This window comes from Myxocyprinus asiaticus, chromosome 29, assembly GCF_019703515.2.
Source record: "Myxocyprinus asiaticus isolate MX2 ecotype Aquarium Trade chromosome 29, UBuf_Myxa_2, whole genome shotgun sequence".
NCBI classification, from domain to species: Eukaryota; Metazoa; Chordata; class Actinopteri; order Cypriniformes; family Catostomidae; genus Myxocyprinus; species Myxocyprinus asiaticus.
In genome coordinates, this window is record NC_059372.1 from 34,110,891 (window position 1) to 34,130,430 (window position 19,540).

General features: G+C 34.7%; 1 protein-coding gene across 1 annotated transcript in view; it reads left to right on the plus strand.

The window, feature by feature from the left end:
- Positions 1-6,960: 6,960 nt before the first annotated feature.
- Positions 6,961-19,540, plus strand: part of LOC127420482 (zinc finger protein 512B-like) — an 84,550-nt gene continuing 71,970 nt past the window's right edge. The window contains exons 1-2 of the mRNA XM_051662808.1: positions 6,961-8,165; positions 12,682-12,807. Of these exons, the coding sequence (XP_051518768.1) occupies positions 12,684-12,807 (124 nt within the window). The 5' untranslated portion in view covers positions 6,961-8,165; positions 12,682-12,683. The remainder of the gene's footprint in view (positions 8,166-12,681; positions 12,808-19,540) is intronic.

Sequence of the window (19,540 nt, forward strand, 5' to 3'; positions counted from 1 at the left end):
AAAGCCTGCCTAAAAATACTTTTTATTTCAAATAATAGTTCACCCAAAAATGAAAATTCTCTCACCATTTACTCACTCTCATGCAATTCCAGATGTGTATGACTTTCTTTCTTCTGCTGAACACAAACGAAGATTTTTAGAACAATATTTCAGCTCTGTAGGTCCATACAATGCAAGTGAATGGGTACCAAATTTGTGACGCTCCAAAAGGACAGAAAGTCAGCATAAAAGTAATCCATAAGACACCAGTGGTTAAATCCATGTCTTCAGAAGAGATATGATACATGTGGGTGAGAAACAGATCAAAATTTAAATCCTTTTTTTACTATTAATCTCCACTTTTACATTCTTCTTCTTTTGTTTTTGATGATTCACAGTCTTTGTGCATATCTCCACTTACTGGGCAGGGAGGAGAATTTATTGTTAAAAATTATTTAAGTATTTACCTGTTTCTCAGTTCTGGCTGCCATTTACTTGCATTGTATGGACCTACAGAGCTGAAATATTCTTCTAAAAATCTTCATTTGTGTTCTGTAGAAGAAAGTAAGTCATACACATCTGGGACGAGGGTGAGTAAATGATGAGAGAATTTAAATTTTTGGGTGAACTATCCCTTTAAGAGGTGTTCACACTGGCAGAGATTAAAATGCTGTAGGTCTTAAGTACTGTACTGTTGGTTGCAAATTTAATAGGCGACATTAGACAAACATTCAGGGGTGAATTCACCAAACAGTTGCGGCACTTTTGCGAATGGTATTTCAGCGAAAAAAAACTGCATCTTACTCACTATCCACCCTCAATCTAGTTTAAGCAGACGCAAAGTGCGCTGCATCTTGAATTAAGTCATTGTCATTCCTTTGTACGCAACTTTCTAAACTTTCAATTTTTCTAGGGCTAAATTGTGCTCATTATAGATTGCACTTCATTCACCATGAAAAATGAATTGTGTTGAAATTAATTTGATATAAAAGAGATGTTTGTGTACATTTTCTATTGATCATGGCAGCAGTAATTCCTCAAATGGTGGAGAAGAGTGTTATAAGTGCAACAGTGCCTACCCACTTTTTCAGCCGTCTGGGTTCCAGTAGTATTTTTCCCATTAATTTCTTCCATAGACTTTTAATAAAATCCTCCATTAAAGAGTTGTAAAGCATTAACCAAACCAAGCAGCTCCGAGGTGAATCGCAACATTACAGACTTTGTTTTAAGGCAAAAACTTATTTGAAAATCCGACAAAAAGACAAAGGTACAAATCTGTGTACTTCTACTATGTACGTCTTTCATGAGGGCACAAACTACAATCCCATAAAGCATAATTGAATATAAAAATATGGAAATACATCAAACTATGGATTTTAGGTTGTTGATTATAAGTATAGAAACAATATAGTTTATGTTTATTGCAAAATATTACGATAAACACAAATATATTAGTAGTTTCAGAGTGCAGGGAGATCAACTCGATTGCGTCATTCACATTGCGTCAAAGAAGTGGGCGATCGCATGTGATCTTATTTAGCAGGGTTTGTTGGCCGCGGTTCTCTGATTGGTGAAGCTTTCTCTGCTGTACCATGGCTAATGTAGTTGTTCAACAGGAATTCCGCTGTTAAAGATGATTTTTAAACAATGAAGGTGAAATAACGCAGACAGATGGCTTCAGCGGAAGCATATCCCATCGATAAACAATCTCGGAGCTCATGGTAGGTCTGTCTTTAAAGGTTTATAAGTTAGAGTTGAAAATCAATTAGTCTATGGAAGAAATGAATGGGATTTTTACTTTCGGAACCAGACTACTGCGCTCTACAACCTGGCATACTGTATATTCAAGTGCGCAATGTAGTCAAATGCATTTTCGGCGTTTTAAAGAAATGATTCAGGTGTCTGGATCACAGTAGTGGAGTGATGCTGTACAGTCTCGGCAGAGTGTGTCAGATTCGCTAGATAGCGCTTAGAACCAGCCTGCAGAATATCACATGCAAATTGATTTCAGCACAGATTTTGTTGCCGCAAAATCACCTGAGCACAGATTGCATCCTAATTGCAATTGCCAAACTCATAAGTAGAAATTTCCTTGGAAGACTTGAAGGCAGCATAAATCTATGCATGTCTATGAAAGCAATAACAATTAATGATACTAAAAAAGGGCAGTCCAAAGAACTTTGTGATCTATGGACAAATGTTCCTTGCTATTTTTGCAAGGCCTTTCTGGTGTTTCATTATTCACAATACTGTGTGTGACAGGGCAAATACAGAACTAGTGAAGCGCAGCATGGAGGCATATGTATTCCTGTCAGTAAGCCTTTATTTGGGATCCCTGAACTGTTCTGTTAGTGTGATATATGACTGCACTTCCCTCATGGGTTCTGTACATGTTGTGCTTCACAAAATTCATGTTATACACTCCAACAGTTTGAAATGAAAGTTCTCTGTGATTGATCATCACTTTATCAAACACACACACTCACACACACACTAGTCAGCTATGTATCGCACGTCTCTATTTATCATCTAACTCTCCTCTCTCCTCTCATCTATAACCACTATAGGACTCATAAGATGAGTGCACACCTGACGGTAAGCTGAACAGTGAGTGTTGAGAAATCTACTTAACGCTGTTCATGATCTATTACACCATTCTGCTTGATCAGCAACACACGCCTGTTCCATAAATCACAACCACTGGAAGTAGATTTACGCTCTGTTGATCCATATTCAACCATAACCATTCATTTCAACTGCATTATGTGCACTGTAAAAATGTCCATATTTTTAACGTTAAAAGACAGTAAAAATACTTCAACTGGTTAATGGGTAGTTACCTTAAAATATACATTAAAAAATTATAATAAATTTAACAAGACAAAATATGCATTTTTATGGTAAAATGTGATAAAAATATTCTGTTTTTTTAGATATAAAAAGTATAATTTTACTGTATAATTAACAGTAAAAATTTATATTATGTTTGACAAGAGAGTACATGTACTTTTTATGGTAAATTATTGTTAAAATTACAGTAAAAAACAATTATCGGGCGTTCCCACAATTCCCTGCATGACCCATCATATTTCATTATGTTTTATGGGAATAGTTATGTTTGCGCTTATTTTAAATATCAATTACGTTGGGGTGTTCTGTGTTATATCTGTTGTAGTTTAGTTAATGTTTACTGTATTATTTTAGTGTTTGTGTGAGTGACACAGAGCACTGTCTCTACATGTTTATTGTCATTGCTCCTGGAAAGACCACTATTGATAAACTTTATGTCATCATGTGCCTTTCTGTAAATACTACAGTGATTAACAATACATTATAAAGTGAAAAGGCAATTTTTATAGTTCCAAAATGTTAGTGGATCAAGTTTATATAATTTAATAATATAAAAGGTAATGAACCGTAAAATATACAGGCATCAAAATTACATCGTAAATTACATGGTAAATGTTTGGCAACCACAGCTGCCGGTAATTTGCCGTAAATTTTACAGAATTTATTTTACAGTGTGATAGGATAAGGGTGAGAGAGTTAGGTGAAGAGAAAAAGAGAGAGATAGAGAGGATTCATAGGATCATTCTATTTTCATTTAGAACAAACAATATAGATTAAATAAAGATTAACTGATAAAATATTATTAATTAATACAAATAGTAATATCTTTATTATTCCGCAATAATATCATTAATAAATCAAATTAAATTATCCATCAAAAATATTTTTTATATTTATATATTTTTAACATTACAATAAATATACAAATTATTGCAATAATAATGATTTGTTATTATTATTATTATTATATTTATATAAAGTATTATATATACATATATACAGCTCTAGAAACAATTAAGAGACCACTGCAAAATAATCAGTTTCTCTGGATTTACTATTTATAGGTGTGTTTGAGTAAAATGAACATTTTTGTTTTATTCTATAAAGTACTGACAACATTTCTCCCAAATTCCAAATAAAAATATTGTCATTTAAACCATTTATTTGCTCTAAATGACAATTTTTTTTTTTTTAATTGTTGCCAGCTGAAACATATTAATTACTGCTATAATGATTGGATCAGTATTACAGTGATTAATATGTTTCAGCTGGCAACAGTTATTTTAACCCTAACTGATGCAGTGTGTAGCTTCTCATTTCTTAAACAACAATGTCGGAAGACGTATCTCATGGATGTGGAAAAGATGTTACTGTGTTTCAGAAAGGGCAAATCATAGGCCTGCATCAAACAAAGAAAACAACTAAGGAGATTGCTGAAATCACTAGAATTGGGTTAAGAACTGTCCAACGCATTATTAAAACCTGGAAGGATAGTGGTGAACCATCAGCTTCACTGAAGAAATGTGGTCGGAAAAAAATCTTGAATGATCGTGATCGGAGATCACTAAAACGCTCGGCTATGTTTAATAGTGAAAATAAGAGCATTTCCACATATATAATGCAACAAGAACTTACAGGATTGGGACTAAACAGCTGTGTGGCCACAAGAAAGCCACTTGTTAATGAGGCTAATCAGAAATAACGACTTCAATTTGCTAGGGAGCATAAAGATTGGACTGTAGAGCAATTGAAAAAGGTTATGTGGTCTGATGAGTCCAGATTTACCCTATTCCAAAGCGATGAGCACGTCAGGGTAAGAAGGGAAGTGCATGAAGTGGTGAACCCGTCATGCATAATGCCCACTGTACAAGCCTCTGGAGGCAGTGTTATGATCTGTGGTTGCTTCAATTGGACAGGTCTTGGCTCAGCAACATTATGCAGCAATAAAATAAAGTCAGCTGACTACCTGAATGTACTGAATGACCAGGTTATCCCATCAATGGATTTTTTTCTTCCCTAACGGCACAGGCATATTCCAGGATGACAATGCCAAGATTCATTGGGCTCAAATTGTGAAAGAGTGGTTTAGGGAGCATGAGGAATCATTTTCACACATGAATTGGCCATCACAGTCCTGATCTTAACCCCACTGAAAGTCTTTGGGATGTGCTGGAGAAGACTTTATGGAGTATATATATATATATATATATATATATATATATATATATATATATATATATATTCAATTAATAAAAAATGTAGATCATATTATTTATTATTTTTTTATTTAATACTTTTAAAAATACTTTTTAGTTATACTTATTAAATAATGATAGTAATATTAATATAATAAAATAAGGAAGATCAAAATTAATTAATTAATATTAATAAACCCCAAGTAAATTTCTGGTCTACCTAAATAACTGACTGGTCTTAATCAATTTATTATTATTATTATTATTATTATTAACACTTATTATAACTTATTTTTTATTAATATAAATTTAAGATCAGAATAAACTCTGAGAAAATGTCTGGTCTGCCTAATAACTTAATGGTCTTAATCAATTATATGGCTTAACAAATTATGATGAAGAAAATGTATTGGTAGAGAAATCACAGTCTCTCCATGAAAGGATTAGATGGAACTTCAATTCAAAGGAAATAACTCCACTTTTGAACTGACAGCTATTGATGAAAGAAAACAAAACACACTGACAATCCCAGTGGCAAAAAGAACTCTCTCTCTCCATGTTTTCAGTTTTTCTTGGATTTCAGTGCAGAATAATCTGAACTGAAGCAGTTTTTCACACAGCTTGCTTCACTTGCTGTGCTTCACTCCAGAGCATACAATCCAGTTGTACTGCAAACTCATTTCTAAGGGTTAGGGGGAATGTGTCCAAATGAAATGGACTGCCCGTTATGTAACAAGAGTACTTTGTAACTCTGTCCATTTCAGTGTAGGCTGGCCATCACCAGTCTCTGACACAGAGGTTAATGTACTGTTTTTGGCCTAGTACGTACTGTTTTGGCTAAATATTTTTCTATTTAGTTTCTAAACTGTTCCATTTTTCTAAAGCATATTTCTATATAGTGAATTGTGCTGGGACTATCTGATTTATTAGTTTACAGAACTTTATCATCCTCTAGAAATGGCTTTAAAGATTTAGATTGATATATTGGCATCATTAAACTGCTGTGATTGATGGTTTGAGGGACAGGCATGAATAGCACAGAGACATTTTAAGTGGTCATCACCTGTATCACCTGTCATAAACCCATCCCGCTGTCCAATAATACTAGACACTACTGGTCTCTAGTGGACACTTTTATGAGAGAGAAACACATATGAGAAAAGGGAGATGGCAAAAACAAAGATCTTTTAAATGAATTAGTTAGTAAATAAAATAAATATTAGAATTAATTAACTAATGCTCTCAAACCAAGATAGGACAAGTATAACCAGAGGCGCAAAAACCATATATGCAAGGTATGCAACGCATAGGGGTGCCATGTTAAGAACCCCCCGCTAGACAGATTCATGGGGCATAAATGCTCAGAAATGGGTAGCTGCGCCCCTGAGTATAACAGAGCCTGTTAATATGGCAACCAAGACCACAAGAGGCTAGTAAAGTAAACCTCTCATGTTTAGTTCCATTATTTGGAGAAATAAGGGCCAAATGTTTGCTCAAATTAGCAATTCATACAGCCACTTTGAGAAAAGAACTTGTTTTGGTGTATTACCATTTCTCCCACATTTGCAGCCTCTATAAAAGCTACAGAAAAGCAGTCATTTGCCTCCCCCTCCTGGTGGGCGCAGTAATGATTGCTTGTTACATTACGTCATAGTTGGAAAAGAAAACTATTTATGGGTCAAAGTGTCTATGAGGTCATTTTAAAGAGCCCCATGACATACAAGTGAAAAATGAGACCTCAGTAGGCTATTTATTAAATTAGACTTTCCTCTAAACTTTAAAGCACAATACTATGGTTTAAAAATCTCATTTAGACTATATTTATCCAAATAAATATGATTGATATTTAGGAATATAAATAGAACTAATTAGAGTGTGTTAAACTGCAAGTCAAGTGTCAGTGTGTAGAGCAGGCTAACTAACAGAGCTAAAAGAATTTGAAAAACATCATTATTCTGTTATGGCTTCAATTCTTAAATTGAGCAATATTCTAATTTTACCATTCAATTTTGTTCTCACAAATGTGTTGTCAGGGATATCTTTTGTAAATACAACACAAGTTATAGACTTACAGAAATAAAATGTATAGTCGTATATGCTTTATCACTGTGGGCATTTATTTAATAAAAATATATAATGTCACATTTTCCCCAAACTCAGAGAATCACATGAACGACGTCATAATGTTCGGAATGATTGCGTATGCGGCCAGAACCTTTTTCGTCATAACCGAGCGGCATGACGTCGAGCCGCATCAAACAGTTCCATTAAGGCAGGGGCTTCATTATGCAGAAATACCAAAATGATTGGTCTAAAATCAAAAGGAATGGTCATAAATAATAACGCGAGAGTTTGCAAGTTTCCTGCCGACTGTAGACACAACTGTCAAAGGCAGCAGCGGATCCGCGCATGACCCAGCACCCATACTGTTACTGTACACGGCCGCGGAGATAATATCCGTATCACAAAAAAAATTACGGCATAAGTCCGAGGTAAGGAACGGAATCGAGGGGCTGCGCCGAAACTGCGCGACGCTGTGCCTTCCCCTCCGCTTTCCATCGCGGGCACTTCTTCCAGAAGATTACTGCCCTAAACATATTCCTGTGCCTCCTTTAGCAACAGCGCGAGGATTTTTTTTTTTTTTTTTTTTTTTTTACTCCTCCTTCGTATTAAAGTCGCCATTTTGCTTCACTCCCTAAAGCTTCTTGTATTTTCTTTTTTTTTTTTTTTTTTTTTTTTTCGCGGCGTTTCTGCGTATTTGAGCTTCTGAGTTGGCATTTAATCAGAGGTTAAAGGGAGAGCGCGTGGATTACATATTAATGAAGAGGGGCACCGACTGGAGTCTGCAAACAGGGTGAAAGTGTTCGGCTTGTGTGCATCAGCTTTCTCTCTTCTTATGTTTTTCTTTTCTTCCTCCACATCCTTCATCATCTACCTCCGCGGATACACGCAGCTGGGGCCGTGATTGTGGCTACCGATCGTGACGCTCGTCCGTCCGCGTCGGACGCGACCGACCCCCCGCGCCGCAGGTGTGTTTGCCATGTAAAGTCGCGCGGCTTGACGCGAGAGTAAAGGCTACAGCCTGACCCCACGTGGGTGACCCCGCTCACCCGCTTGTGTTGGGTGGATTGGGCTTTTCAGGTAGGTGTGGCCTTCGAGAAGTCCGTCTATCAATATCGGTATCTGTCAATAGTGTCAATAAAGGCATACGTTTGCTTTTGCTTTGCAAAGCATTATTGTGTTATGCATAACGGATGTATACAGACTGATCTGAGAATGAATTATAAAACAGGAATGTGTTATGATGTGTACGTGAGAACTATCAGACATAACACACACACACACACACACACACTCACTCACAGTTTGATCACTGGGAAAGCCATATTTGGGTCATTCCTTCTATGGTGTACATAGTGCATTGTCCCCCACCAAAAATGTCTTAATATCTTGGATAACATCTTAAATTCTTGTCTAATGTGTGATCACAGTATCTCAATTCAGTGAGCATTCAGGTGAATTTTAAATAATTGCTCTACTTTGGTTTGAGTGAATGTTGCCTTTTTCCCATGTCTCCAGGTGCTATGCACTGACTTCTAAAGAAAAACTGGCAATTTAGGTATATTAAGGAAAAGTTCTGCTGCTTCTTTTTTTTTAATTCTATCCTTTCTATAATATCACTTTCCATCCTGTTAGTCTTATATTACTTTAACCAACAAAAGCCAGTACATTTTTTTATTTTTTTATTATTTTCTCCCCTTTTTCTCCCTAATTTGGAATGCCCAATTCCCAATGCGCTCTAAATCCTCATGGTGGCATAGTGACTTGCCTCAATCCGGGTGGGGGAGGACGAATCTCAGTTGCCTCCACGTCTGAGACCGTCAATCTTTGCATCTTATCACGTGGCTTGTTGAGTGCGTTACCACGGAGACATAGCAGGCGTGGAGGCTTTATGCTATTCTCCGTGGCATCCACGCTCAACTCACCACACACCCCACCGAGACCAACCACCGAACCACATTATAGCGACTACGAGGAGGTTACACCATGTGACTCTACCCTCCCTAGCAACCAGGCCAATTTGGTTGCTTAGGAGACCTGACTTAAGTCACTCAGCACACCCTGGATTCGAACTCACGAACTCCAGGGGTGGTAGTCAGTGTCTTTTTACTCACTGAGCTACCCAGGCCCCAAAAAGCCAGTACATTAATGATATCATCTTCCAGTGAGTGACATAATTTTTGCAAGTATTAGCAATGGATTTTATTGAATTCTGTGATGTTTTGTGGTATTAGTTGGTCTGTCTCACTCTAAAACATTCCATCCAATTTGATAAAAGGACAGAAATCAGAATGATAATATAAAAAACATAGTTAAAAAACATCAGAAACATAAGATTTGAATTTCAAGTTACCTCATGTCTCAATCCCTCACTTACTGTAGCTCTTTTTATTTCTTCTTAGCTGTTTATTTTCCTTAATTTTCTATTAGATTCCATCCTGTTAGGCATCTTGTTAATTTTCTTGGCATTGTGTAAATAATGAAGTTATACGTAATTAAGATTAAATTTAAGTTGATGAGTTTGGCCAGAGCATTTTTCTGGAAGTCTGGGATCCCCTTGTGAAAAATACTTCCTGAACCCTATATCGCTAATAAGTCCCCAGATACATAAGTTAATCATATGTGGTATCATTTAAAAGCTTAGAATCTGAAATGTTCATAGAATACCATCAAGTTTGCATTTATGTTACATAAAATAAAAAAATAAGGGCTGAAAACATCTGCTTCATAAAAAAGCGCCACCTATTATTACTATTAATGTGAATATAAAAGTCTCTCATCACATAGTGAAATATGATATTTGTAAGACATCAAATACAAACATCTCATTTATGCCCCGATCACTGCTGCTGTAAGCCCCAAATATCTAAAAACTTTATATCTGCTTTTACCTTAGGCAGTTTTCTAAAACATGAGCCATTTTTTACTTGTCTGTGAGCTTGCTTGTGTGAATAATCTAGTGTTATATCTTAGATGTCCAGAACAAAATATGCATTACAGCAGGAAAAGCACGCTAAACAAATCATCAGACAAATATGTTATTGACTTTTGGTGATAAAAGGTTTTATATTATCACAAAGGGAGAATCTCAGATTTCTAATGACGCCTAGATTGAGCTTCTAGTCCACTCAGAGGCCTAGATATTCGATGAAACATGGGGGTGGTTCATGAACTGAAAATTAGACAATGTCTATGGACGAGCACATCTGCGAGGGCTAAAATGTGTTAGAGCGCCACCTACATTTCTAATCAGCATTTTGTAGTAAAAATTATTTTTCGTAGTACTTGCTGCCATCTAGTGGAATTAAATAAGACTTTTTAAAAGGAGATCGTTTGAACAGAACCAGAATTACATGCTTACAAATTTAGGACAAAAAAGATATATACTGTATAGATAGTTTTTTTAATTTCTGTTTATCATAAGATTGTAAACATATAAAATATATTTTTTTTATGAATTGGAGGGGTGTTCTGAAAAAATGAAACAATTTTTTGCAATTGGTCCACAATATGTGTGAATGTTGAGCTTTTAAATTTGATTGTAAAAAATTGCAAGCGGCAGCCCAAAAATGTACCAGAGTTTAAGGGGTTGGGAGTAGTTCACCCAAATATGAAAACTCTTTCATTTTTGGTTGAACTATTTAACTTTAAATTACAATACAAGCCAATTCATTTTTAAAAGTTACATAGTTGAAAAGGTACTGCATAACAGGAATGACCCATATGTATTTCTCTGATTGTGTATGCACACTCCATTCACAGTCTTTCAAAAGTCTTGATGTGTTTGTGATAAATTCCCTAAATACCATAGCACTTAGTCCTACCAGCTGCTTTTCCTATTACCTTATTGCTCTTTTCCTTTTTGGAACCAACTTCTGGCTCACAAATGAGCTTCACTCACTGAGCCATAAATAATTTGGTCTAATGATATTCCACAATTGTAGATCTATCTTTCTGCTATGTGGGTTAGGTGATGGGAGGGCCGCTGGCATTGCTGGCATTAGTTCACTGGGCCACAGGAATAAGCAACTCCAGTGTTAGGAAGCCCAGTTTGTGGTTTACATAATAGCACTCTGATAAAGTGAACCTGTGAACACTACCAGTGGTTTGTTTTGCATTGACAGTCTTTGAATAGGCAAGGGCTGCTACCTCATGCATATGATACTGCTTATACTACTAAAATTTCTCTACACACATATCTGTGGACATAAAGACAGGAAGCAGTGATATGAGGGGATAGAGATTGTTTTCTCCTCCCATGCAATTCAAAAACTCAATATCTCCGTGTGTGTGTGTGTATACAATACATGAGTGTATGTGTATACGTACTTGCAGTAGCTATTGTTTGGAAACGAAATTCTCTCTTAAAGTGAGCTAAATTTGACAAAGTTATTTGGAAAGACTAATTATAAAGAAAATAATGTTTTGTTTTTAATCTAAAAATGCAAAAAGTTTTCCTAGTTAGGGTTAGTCTATAGTCATTATAATTAGTATATATAAAACAATAGAAGTGATTATTCTTTGTTGCCAGATTAAACCCTCTCAAATAGTATTCACCAGAAATGTATTTGTGCCCACTGATACAAAGACATTCCCATGCCATGCATTTGACAAAATAACCATCTTTTGACACATGATAAATTGTACAACCAGATGCCCGGTCACTGTTCAGCAAATAATACAACACAGAATGAATAGTGATTTAAAAAGACACAAATTAAAGGCCAAGTCTAATGAGGAACTGAAATTACACTGATTTAAGTTAATAAGAAAGTATGATCACAGTCTAATCAGTGCTGTTTATTTTCATTAGTCTTTGTCAGGCTTCATTTATTACCATGAAATGCCTATTTCCCTTTTAGATTGATGGCCATGGAAAAAATATTTTCAGCCAGAATTCTCATCCTGGAAGGAGTTTGTAAAGCTGCCTATAATGAGTTATACATTATAATATTACAGAATCATTTTCTATATTGATGTAATCTTCAAGTTCAAAGTGCTGTTAAAAGAATTAACAGATGTGTAATAAATAGAAAGAAAATAATTATAAATAAAATTCTTCTATTAAATGTTATTACTGTAAAAACAATAGATAGATAGATGTAATTGTAATTTCCCCTCAAGCAGTCAGGAAACCAAATCACATGATAAATATTAAGATTTATGTGCATATAAGATGTAAAATAATGTCTATATTTCTTGCTTGTTCAGTGTTACACACAAGTCGTACACTCAGAACCACACATTTCTCCTTCACAATGACTTGTTAGAGGGCCATAATTCATGTATTATACATGAATAATATAGTAGAAAAAAGCATAATCCTATTATGTACTTAAAAGTAATAAATTAATTGAAAGTCAGTAACTGTAATCTGATTACAAGAATTTAAAATGTAATGCACTACACTACTTTTTATACTAAAAAGTAATTAGATTACAGTAGCTAATCACTTTGTAATTGGATTTCACCCAACACTGCTTGTGATCCCCCAATTTGAATACTTTCAAATACAGTGTAAGCATCTTTGTGTTTATTTTGTTTGTATGCAGATAATGTGTTTTCCTTTGGCCTGATTTGTTTGTGTCCTAAACAGGAATGGACACCTCCACTGGTGCCCGGGTGGTGAAGCCGTCCTCGGGCATGTCCAAGGGGCGCACAGCCAAACAGGCCCACCTCTTGGAGATGGCCCGAATGGGCAGCACTGAAAACGACAATCACGGTGAGAACGTGTGCTTCTTGAGTTTACAAATACTGTACAATAAAGAGCTAAAACACACTCAGAGCATGCAAAGTATTAACAAATCATTGGTTGAAGCAGGTGGCATTCACCAATCATTACTTTTTATACGCTAGTCATTTGAAAAATAATTCAACATTTTAGAATCACTAACATCATTGTACAGTTTACACGTTTGAATAGCTGCATTTTTATGACTACGCATGATATCACAGTGTCGGTATGTCTTGCTTGAACCTGGTTGGAATCTCTGAGGTTTTGAAAGGGATTTCACACTTGTGCGCATAAGAGAGGAAATGAGGGCTGTCTTATTATGGTGAAAGGTGTTTTGACAGATTAAGTCCTTCTCTTCGTAGTAGGGCTGTTTTTAATGTCAGTGAAATGCATAGCCTCTCCCTGCATAGCTGAATTCACTAAAACATTAGGCCTATACGGATCTGAGCTAGGCTAAAACTGAATAGCGTGTAATATTCTCTACGTTCCAAAGTATGGTTGCCTACAAAGTAGTTTAAATGGACAAATTAAATGAAGAGAGATAAAATATGCCCACAACATGCCAGCAGAATGGCTGTGGTAATAGTTACCATTGAGTGTCTTTTCGTATGAAAACTCCATTTTCAGTTTCCTAGCGACATTGTTTTCCAAAGCATGTGGTAATGGAGAGCGTTTTCTAAATGCTTCTTTTTCGGTGGAGAAAAACGGCGTTCCAGTGTGGATGAGAGGCGTAAATTTAGCAAAATCAATCCTTTTTCATATAAAAATGTATATGCGGCTGCACTGCACAGCTACTCAATCAATCCTGAATTTGGTTTGAATTGGTCTAACCGTATCAGTTGGAGCAGTTAATGAATAATTTGATTCACACTGATTTACAAGTAATTTCTTTCTATATGAACCAAGAACTGTTATACTTGGATTTTGATATTTAAATCAGTGTAATTGCTCACTGGTTGTTTACTTTATTTGTAGTTAAAGATACACATTTAGTTTTGTTGTACAACATGTTTTTGAATTGTTTTATTTTTTTATTATTATTATATTTTCTTTTAGAGGTGTTTCTTCAACTTCAGGCAATTTCATGTCCCAGCGGTTGGTTTCTATTAAAAATAACAGATTTCAACTTTTTTCTTTTTGTTAAATGGTCAGATTAAAACTGACTTAGAGACTTTTTACCCATCATCATTTATTATTGGTACTTTTCTTTGCGTTTCATGTATAATTGTATTGTTTTAGCCTTATCCCAGATGTAAATTATTCCATGTTTAAAACTATGAAAGTTTAAATAGTAAAATAAACAAACTATTTCAATATGTATTGTGTGAAACACAGTTGGCATCATTTCTAATATACAAAACAATTTTGCTCCTAATAACGTTTTTAATAAGATATTGCACTTGTCGACAAAAGTGCCAGTGAAAAGCAAGCTTAAGCTGAAATATGAGACAAGTGATGTTTGTGGAAAACAAAGAAAAATCAAGCTAAATATCACTTGTGGGCAGAATCTCTAAATTGGGAGTCATTTCCAACCTGTAAATAAAATCATGTAAAAAGTGTGAAAATATTATTAAATTGTGTGTATTTTGGATACATAAAATTTTAGCTATGAAACCAATCTAGGCAAGACAAAGGAGTATTTCAAAAATGTAAAAAAATTCCATTTCCACCACGGAATTCTAATAAACACAATACAGAATTTGAGATGTGGTGGAAATTACACTGTGGTGAGAATTTTTACGAGTTAAAAAAAAAAAAAAAAACTGTTAGAAGACAAATTAATTAAACTAGTGAGAGTGGGTAAAATGTTTTAATGGGATTTTACTTGACTTTCACATGGCTGAAAATACCCGAAGTTGAAGAAACCCCCATAAATAGTTAGAACCAATTATTGATTTTTTATTTACTGTAATTTTTAAATGTGTATGAATAGTTTAAGTTTTATCGTTAATCGTTTATAATACCACAGTTTAAAAGATTTTCAAAAGAATCACAAATTGAAATATGATATTTTTAAGACAAATCAAATACAAACAGATCACTGCTGCTGTAAGCCCCAAATAGCTAAAAACTTTATATCTGTTTTAACCTAAGGCAGTTTTCCATTTTAACTTGTTTGTGAGCTTGCTTCGGTGAATAATCCACTGTTATATTTTAGATTTCTAGAACAAAATATGCAGTCCAGCAGGAAAAGCATGCTAAACAAATAATCGGAAATATATGTTTTAACTATTGATGAATTTATTTATTTTTTTATCCCAGCTTTGTAATGACACCTAGAGCTTGTAGTCCACTCAGAGGCTGAGATATTAGATGAAACAATAGGGGTGGTGCATGAACTGAAAATTAGACTGAATGTCTATGGACAAGCACATCTGTGAGGGCTAAAATGCATTAGAGCGCCATGTACATTTCAGATTGGCATTTTGTTATGGAAGGTTCTTTTTTCTTGTGCTTGCTGCCATCTAGTGGAGTAAAATGAGACAATTTGGAGGGAGATGGGGTGAACAGAACCAAAATTACATGCTTACAAAGTTAGGAATACACACAATATATATATATATATATATATATATATATATATTAAAAAAATTATATTCATCATAAGATTGTAAACATATCCAATATTACTTATTAAATATTAAATAATTGAAGACTTCTTTTTATTTGGGAGCGTTTCTGAAAAAAATGAGACCAATTTTTGGCAATTAGCCCACAGTATGTGTAAATAGTGAGCTTTTAAATTTGTCCAAAAATGCCCCAGACTTGAACATTAAACACCGTAGTAACAACAGAAGGACACATGATGACATAAAATTTCATGAAGAGTGGCCCTTCCAGGAGCAATAAGTAATACACATGTAGAGACAGTGCACAGTCTTACTCACACAAGCAAAAAACACCATCAAGGTAACACATGTGACACTAAAATAATGCAAGAAACATTAACTAAACAACATAAAATATAACACAGAACACCCCAATGTACATAACTGATATACATTTTAAGAAGAAACATTAAATATAATGAATTGTGATGGGTCATGCAGGGACTTCTGGAAACACTCGGTTATTATTTTTTACCATGATTTTACAGTAGTATAGTGTAAAGTACATGTATTCTCTTGTTAAACATAATATAATTTTTTACCATACAGTAAAATCATATATTTCATACATCATACATCTCAAAAACATACAATATTTTACTGTAAAACTACTTGTATAATCTTGTTAAATATATTATCATTTTTTACCATATATGTACATTTTTAGAATACTGGAAATTTTTTACTGTACGTGTAAATAAATTAAAGTGTTTTTTTTTTTTTTTTTTTTTTTTTTTTATAGTGTGGAATCATTAAGAAGCCAGAATAATTTAGAGGATTCATAATCAGAATCATATGGTGCATTCAAATCCTCCTGTGAAGTTGGTACATATGATGTGATGTGCATTTAAGTGATTTTAGTCATAAAGGACAGACCCATTTGGCAATTTCATATTTCTTTCTTTTTCACTTACTGAAAAGACAGGAAGCTTTTTTAGCACCAATGCAACAAAATGAAGAGCAAAGCTATATATTAGGTGTGTAATTGATGCATTATTTATTTATTTTAGCATTCTTGTGCACATGTGGTTTTGTTGCCCAAGCCTGTCGCTTCATAAACCAACTAAATGAGTCTTATTTTCTGGCCAGCTTTATCGTTACTCTTCATTACCAGTAAAAACAAATACATACCAATTAACTGCACTGTCAAAATCCTCAAGTGAATCTTAATTATTGCCCGATTCTTAAATCTTAGGGTATGTCATAACTGTGTATGTACTGTACATCTATTGCTGTTTAAAGAGTTCTCGTGAGAAAATGAGCAACATTTTGATGTTCTGCTCCATTCTTTTTGCTAGTGCCATTCATTTCCCTTTTACAACAGTCACGTGCTTTGAAAGGACACAAGAAGTTTCATATTCATGCCATTTTTGTTTTCAGTATTAGGCCAGCATGGGCATTATTAGTCACAAATTGAGGCTCTCTCTTGTAACTGTAATTTGATAGGCTAAAATGATAATACATTTTTTATATTTGCTAAACAGAGAGTTGTGCTATGATTATGCAGTTAACTGCTCCATTTGTTTAGTGTTTTGTAAATGTTAAATATATCAACTATAGCACACAGTTTTATTTAGTAAGCTAAATTTGATCTAGAAGATTTTGTAGCTACTGCTTTGAACTCACCAATCCCATAATTCTTTGTTCAGTGTAAAGTGAACGCAGTCCGTCTTACTGGCAGAGGCCTGCTGGAAAACAAACTTGGCGTTGATTCACAAATGAGCTGGGAGAATGATATTTGTGCACCGGGGCCATGCTGTTTGAATTTAACTGCAGATTTCAAAGAGCGTTTTATTGGTTTCACAGCGTCAGGCTGGACTGTCTCCTTCTAAGAATATTTATCGCTGACTTTTTTGACAGCCCTTTAAGATGAACACCTCTTCTCTAATGCATTATGCATTTATAATGCATTTATTTAACGCTTGCTGGAACAGATGTCGTATTTCGTGGAACAACAGCCTGTCATTAGTTCTGCCGACTGGTGAGGCAGAACTAAACGCAGTCTATAGGGTTCTATGGTCTATGGTCAGTCCATACCAATACCAATCATCCATACTACAGCAACAACTAATATAAATACACTTATAGAAGTCTAGGTTTTCCTGATTCCATAAGTTTTAGTAGTCGATACCAATGCCAAAAAACGTATACAAAATTTATTTAAAAATGTAAATAATAAAATAAATATGAACAAATTTAATGAGAACAATGGCATGTACATGTAGCTTTCAAGTTTTTTTAAGTAAGTGCTTGAAGTGTTTCAAGTATTCAAGTAAACATTCAGTAATCTGGTTGTAATAATAACACAAATCAGATTTTTTTTAAAGCTGGAGTAAGCGATTCCTGAGGAAGACTGTTGATATTTGAACTCAACAGCCAAACAAACACACCTCTACCTTAAGTGCTCCTTCAGAAGCTGGAATAGTGTTGTGTGGATTGGTCCGATCCACTTTGTTTATTTTCCCATTTACAGAGCCAGGGCTGTGTACAAACACCAGATTTTTGTTTTTTAGCGCACACACAGAACAGACAGCTAGCGGACCGTGAAGAGATATTAGCGGAATTTGACAGAAAGTGTATTGGATTAAAATGACCTACTCTACCTTTAGAGCTTTACCGATTGTGTTTATAGCAATACAGTACCTCACTGCCAAGATGGCATTTTAAGAGGAATGGAAGGTAACTTCTGTTGAAACTGGTTTCAGACAGGCCTCCAAAGCATCATAACGTCTAATTCAACTATGACATTTTTTTATTAATTATCTCTTTTCAAGCCCTCCATCAGATGCAATTTTTTTATTTTTTCCACCAATTGCCAAATTGCAAATACAGGGTTTGTGGGATATCATACAGTTAAAATAGTGGTAACCTTCAAATGTTACCTCAAGGATCTATTTGTATTTGATCTTACTCATAAAATTGACTTCTGTGTAACCTAATTTATCAGGTAAATTTAGTTGGATTAAACAATATTTTTGAATTTGATAAAACCAGTTAATTTAGATGTTACCACATGAATCACATTTTTAGGTTAACGTTTTTCTCAGTGTAAGCAGTGAAGAAGGCATCATTGAACATGTAGATTTTTTTTTTTTTTGGGGGGGGGGGCTAAATTGGAGGTATAGATTTATTTATATGTACTTTTTGGCTTCCTATTTATGGCTTGTGGTTGTGGCTTATACTATAACTTGTAAATAATGTGTCTGCAAAGTTTTCAGACAAACAAAAGTGTTTACTAGCTGAGGTTATGAAGTCACAATGTCACCGATTAGTCAGTCCAACTGAAAGCATTCAGGCAAGCCTCCATAAGGTGTTGGTAAACCCAAAGTGCCTTACTTGAATTGTCTTTCTTTGTGTGTGAAAGCATGTATGTTGTTGCGAGTGTATGGCTTCTTCTGCCAAGGGCGCGAGACAGTTGTTTGGTCTTAATCAGTTAGATGTCGGCAGCTGAAAGATAAAACTCATAGGCCTGTTTAGTTTCTTTTTTTTTTTTCTGGAATGGCTGGTGCCATAAAGGTGCCATATTCTTCTCTATTGTTTACATGAATCTTTTGTTGCACATGGGTATTGCATGCATATTACGAAAAAACTAAAAACAATGGTGCTAGCAAATATAACAAAGCAAATTATTAGCTGCAATTCTACAGTGGTAAAAGTTTTTTTTATGTAAAACTTTTATTTATAAAAATGACTTAATTTTCTTAGTTTTCAGCAAATATTTTATTAGTCGCCAATATATTGTGCACCTGTAGTTTTAATAAATGGTCTGGGTGTACTGATGAGGGGTTTTGAGTTGTGAGGTTAGAGTATCTTTACATAGTAGCCTACATCTTTGATTTCAAAAGAGCCAGGATAATCCTTTTTTCCATGAAAAGCCCCCTTCAGCACTACTTGATAAACATGTTTTAACTGGATCTTTTTGGGGGATATTGAAGAGATTTGTCTTTTCCACATAAGAGTTCTTGGGATAGGCATAAAAACATTTCAGCTAAATTCAGCCGTTTTATTTTGCATATGAATTGTAGAATACTCTCAACTGAGGCCCACAAATTCGGAAAAACTGAAACGTTTCACTGTCTTCTTTCATTCGATACTTGAATAGTGCTTTCATA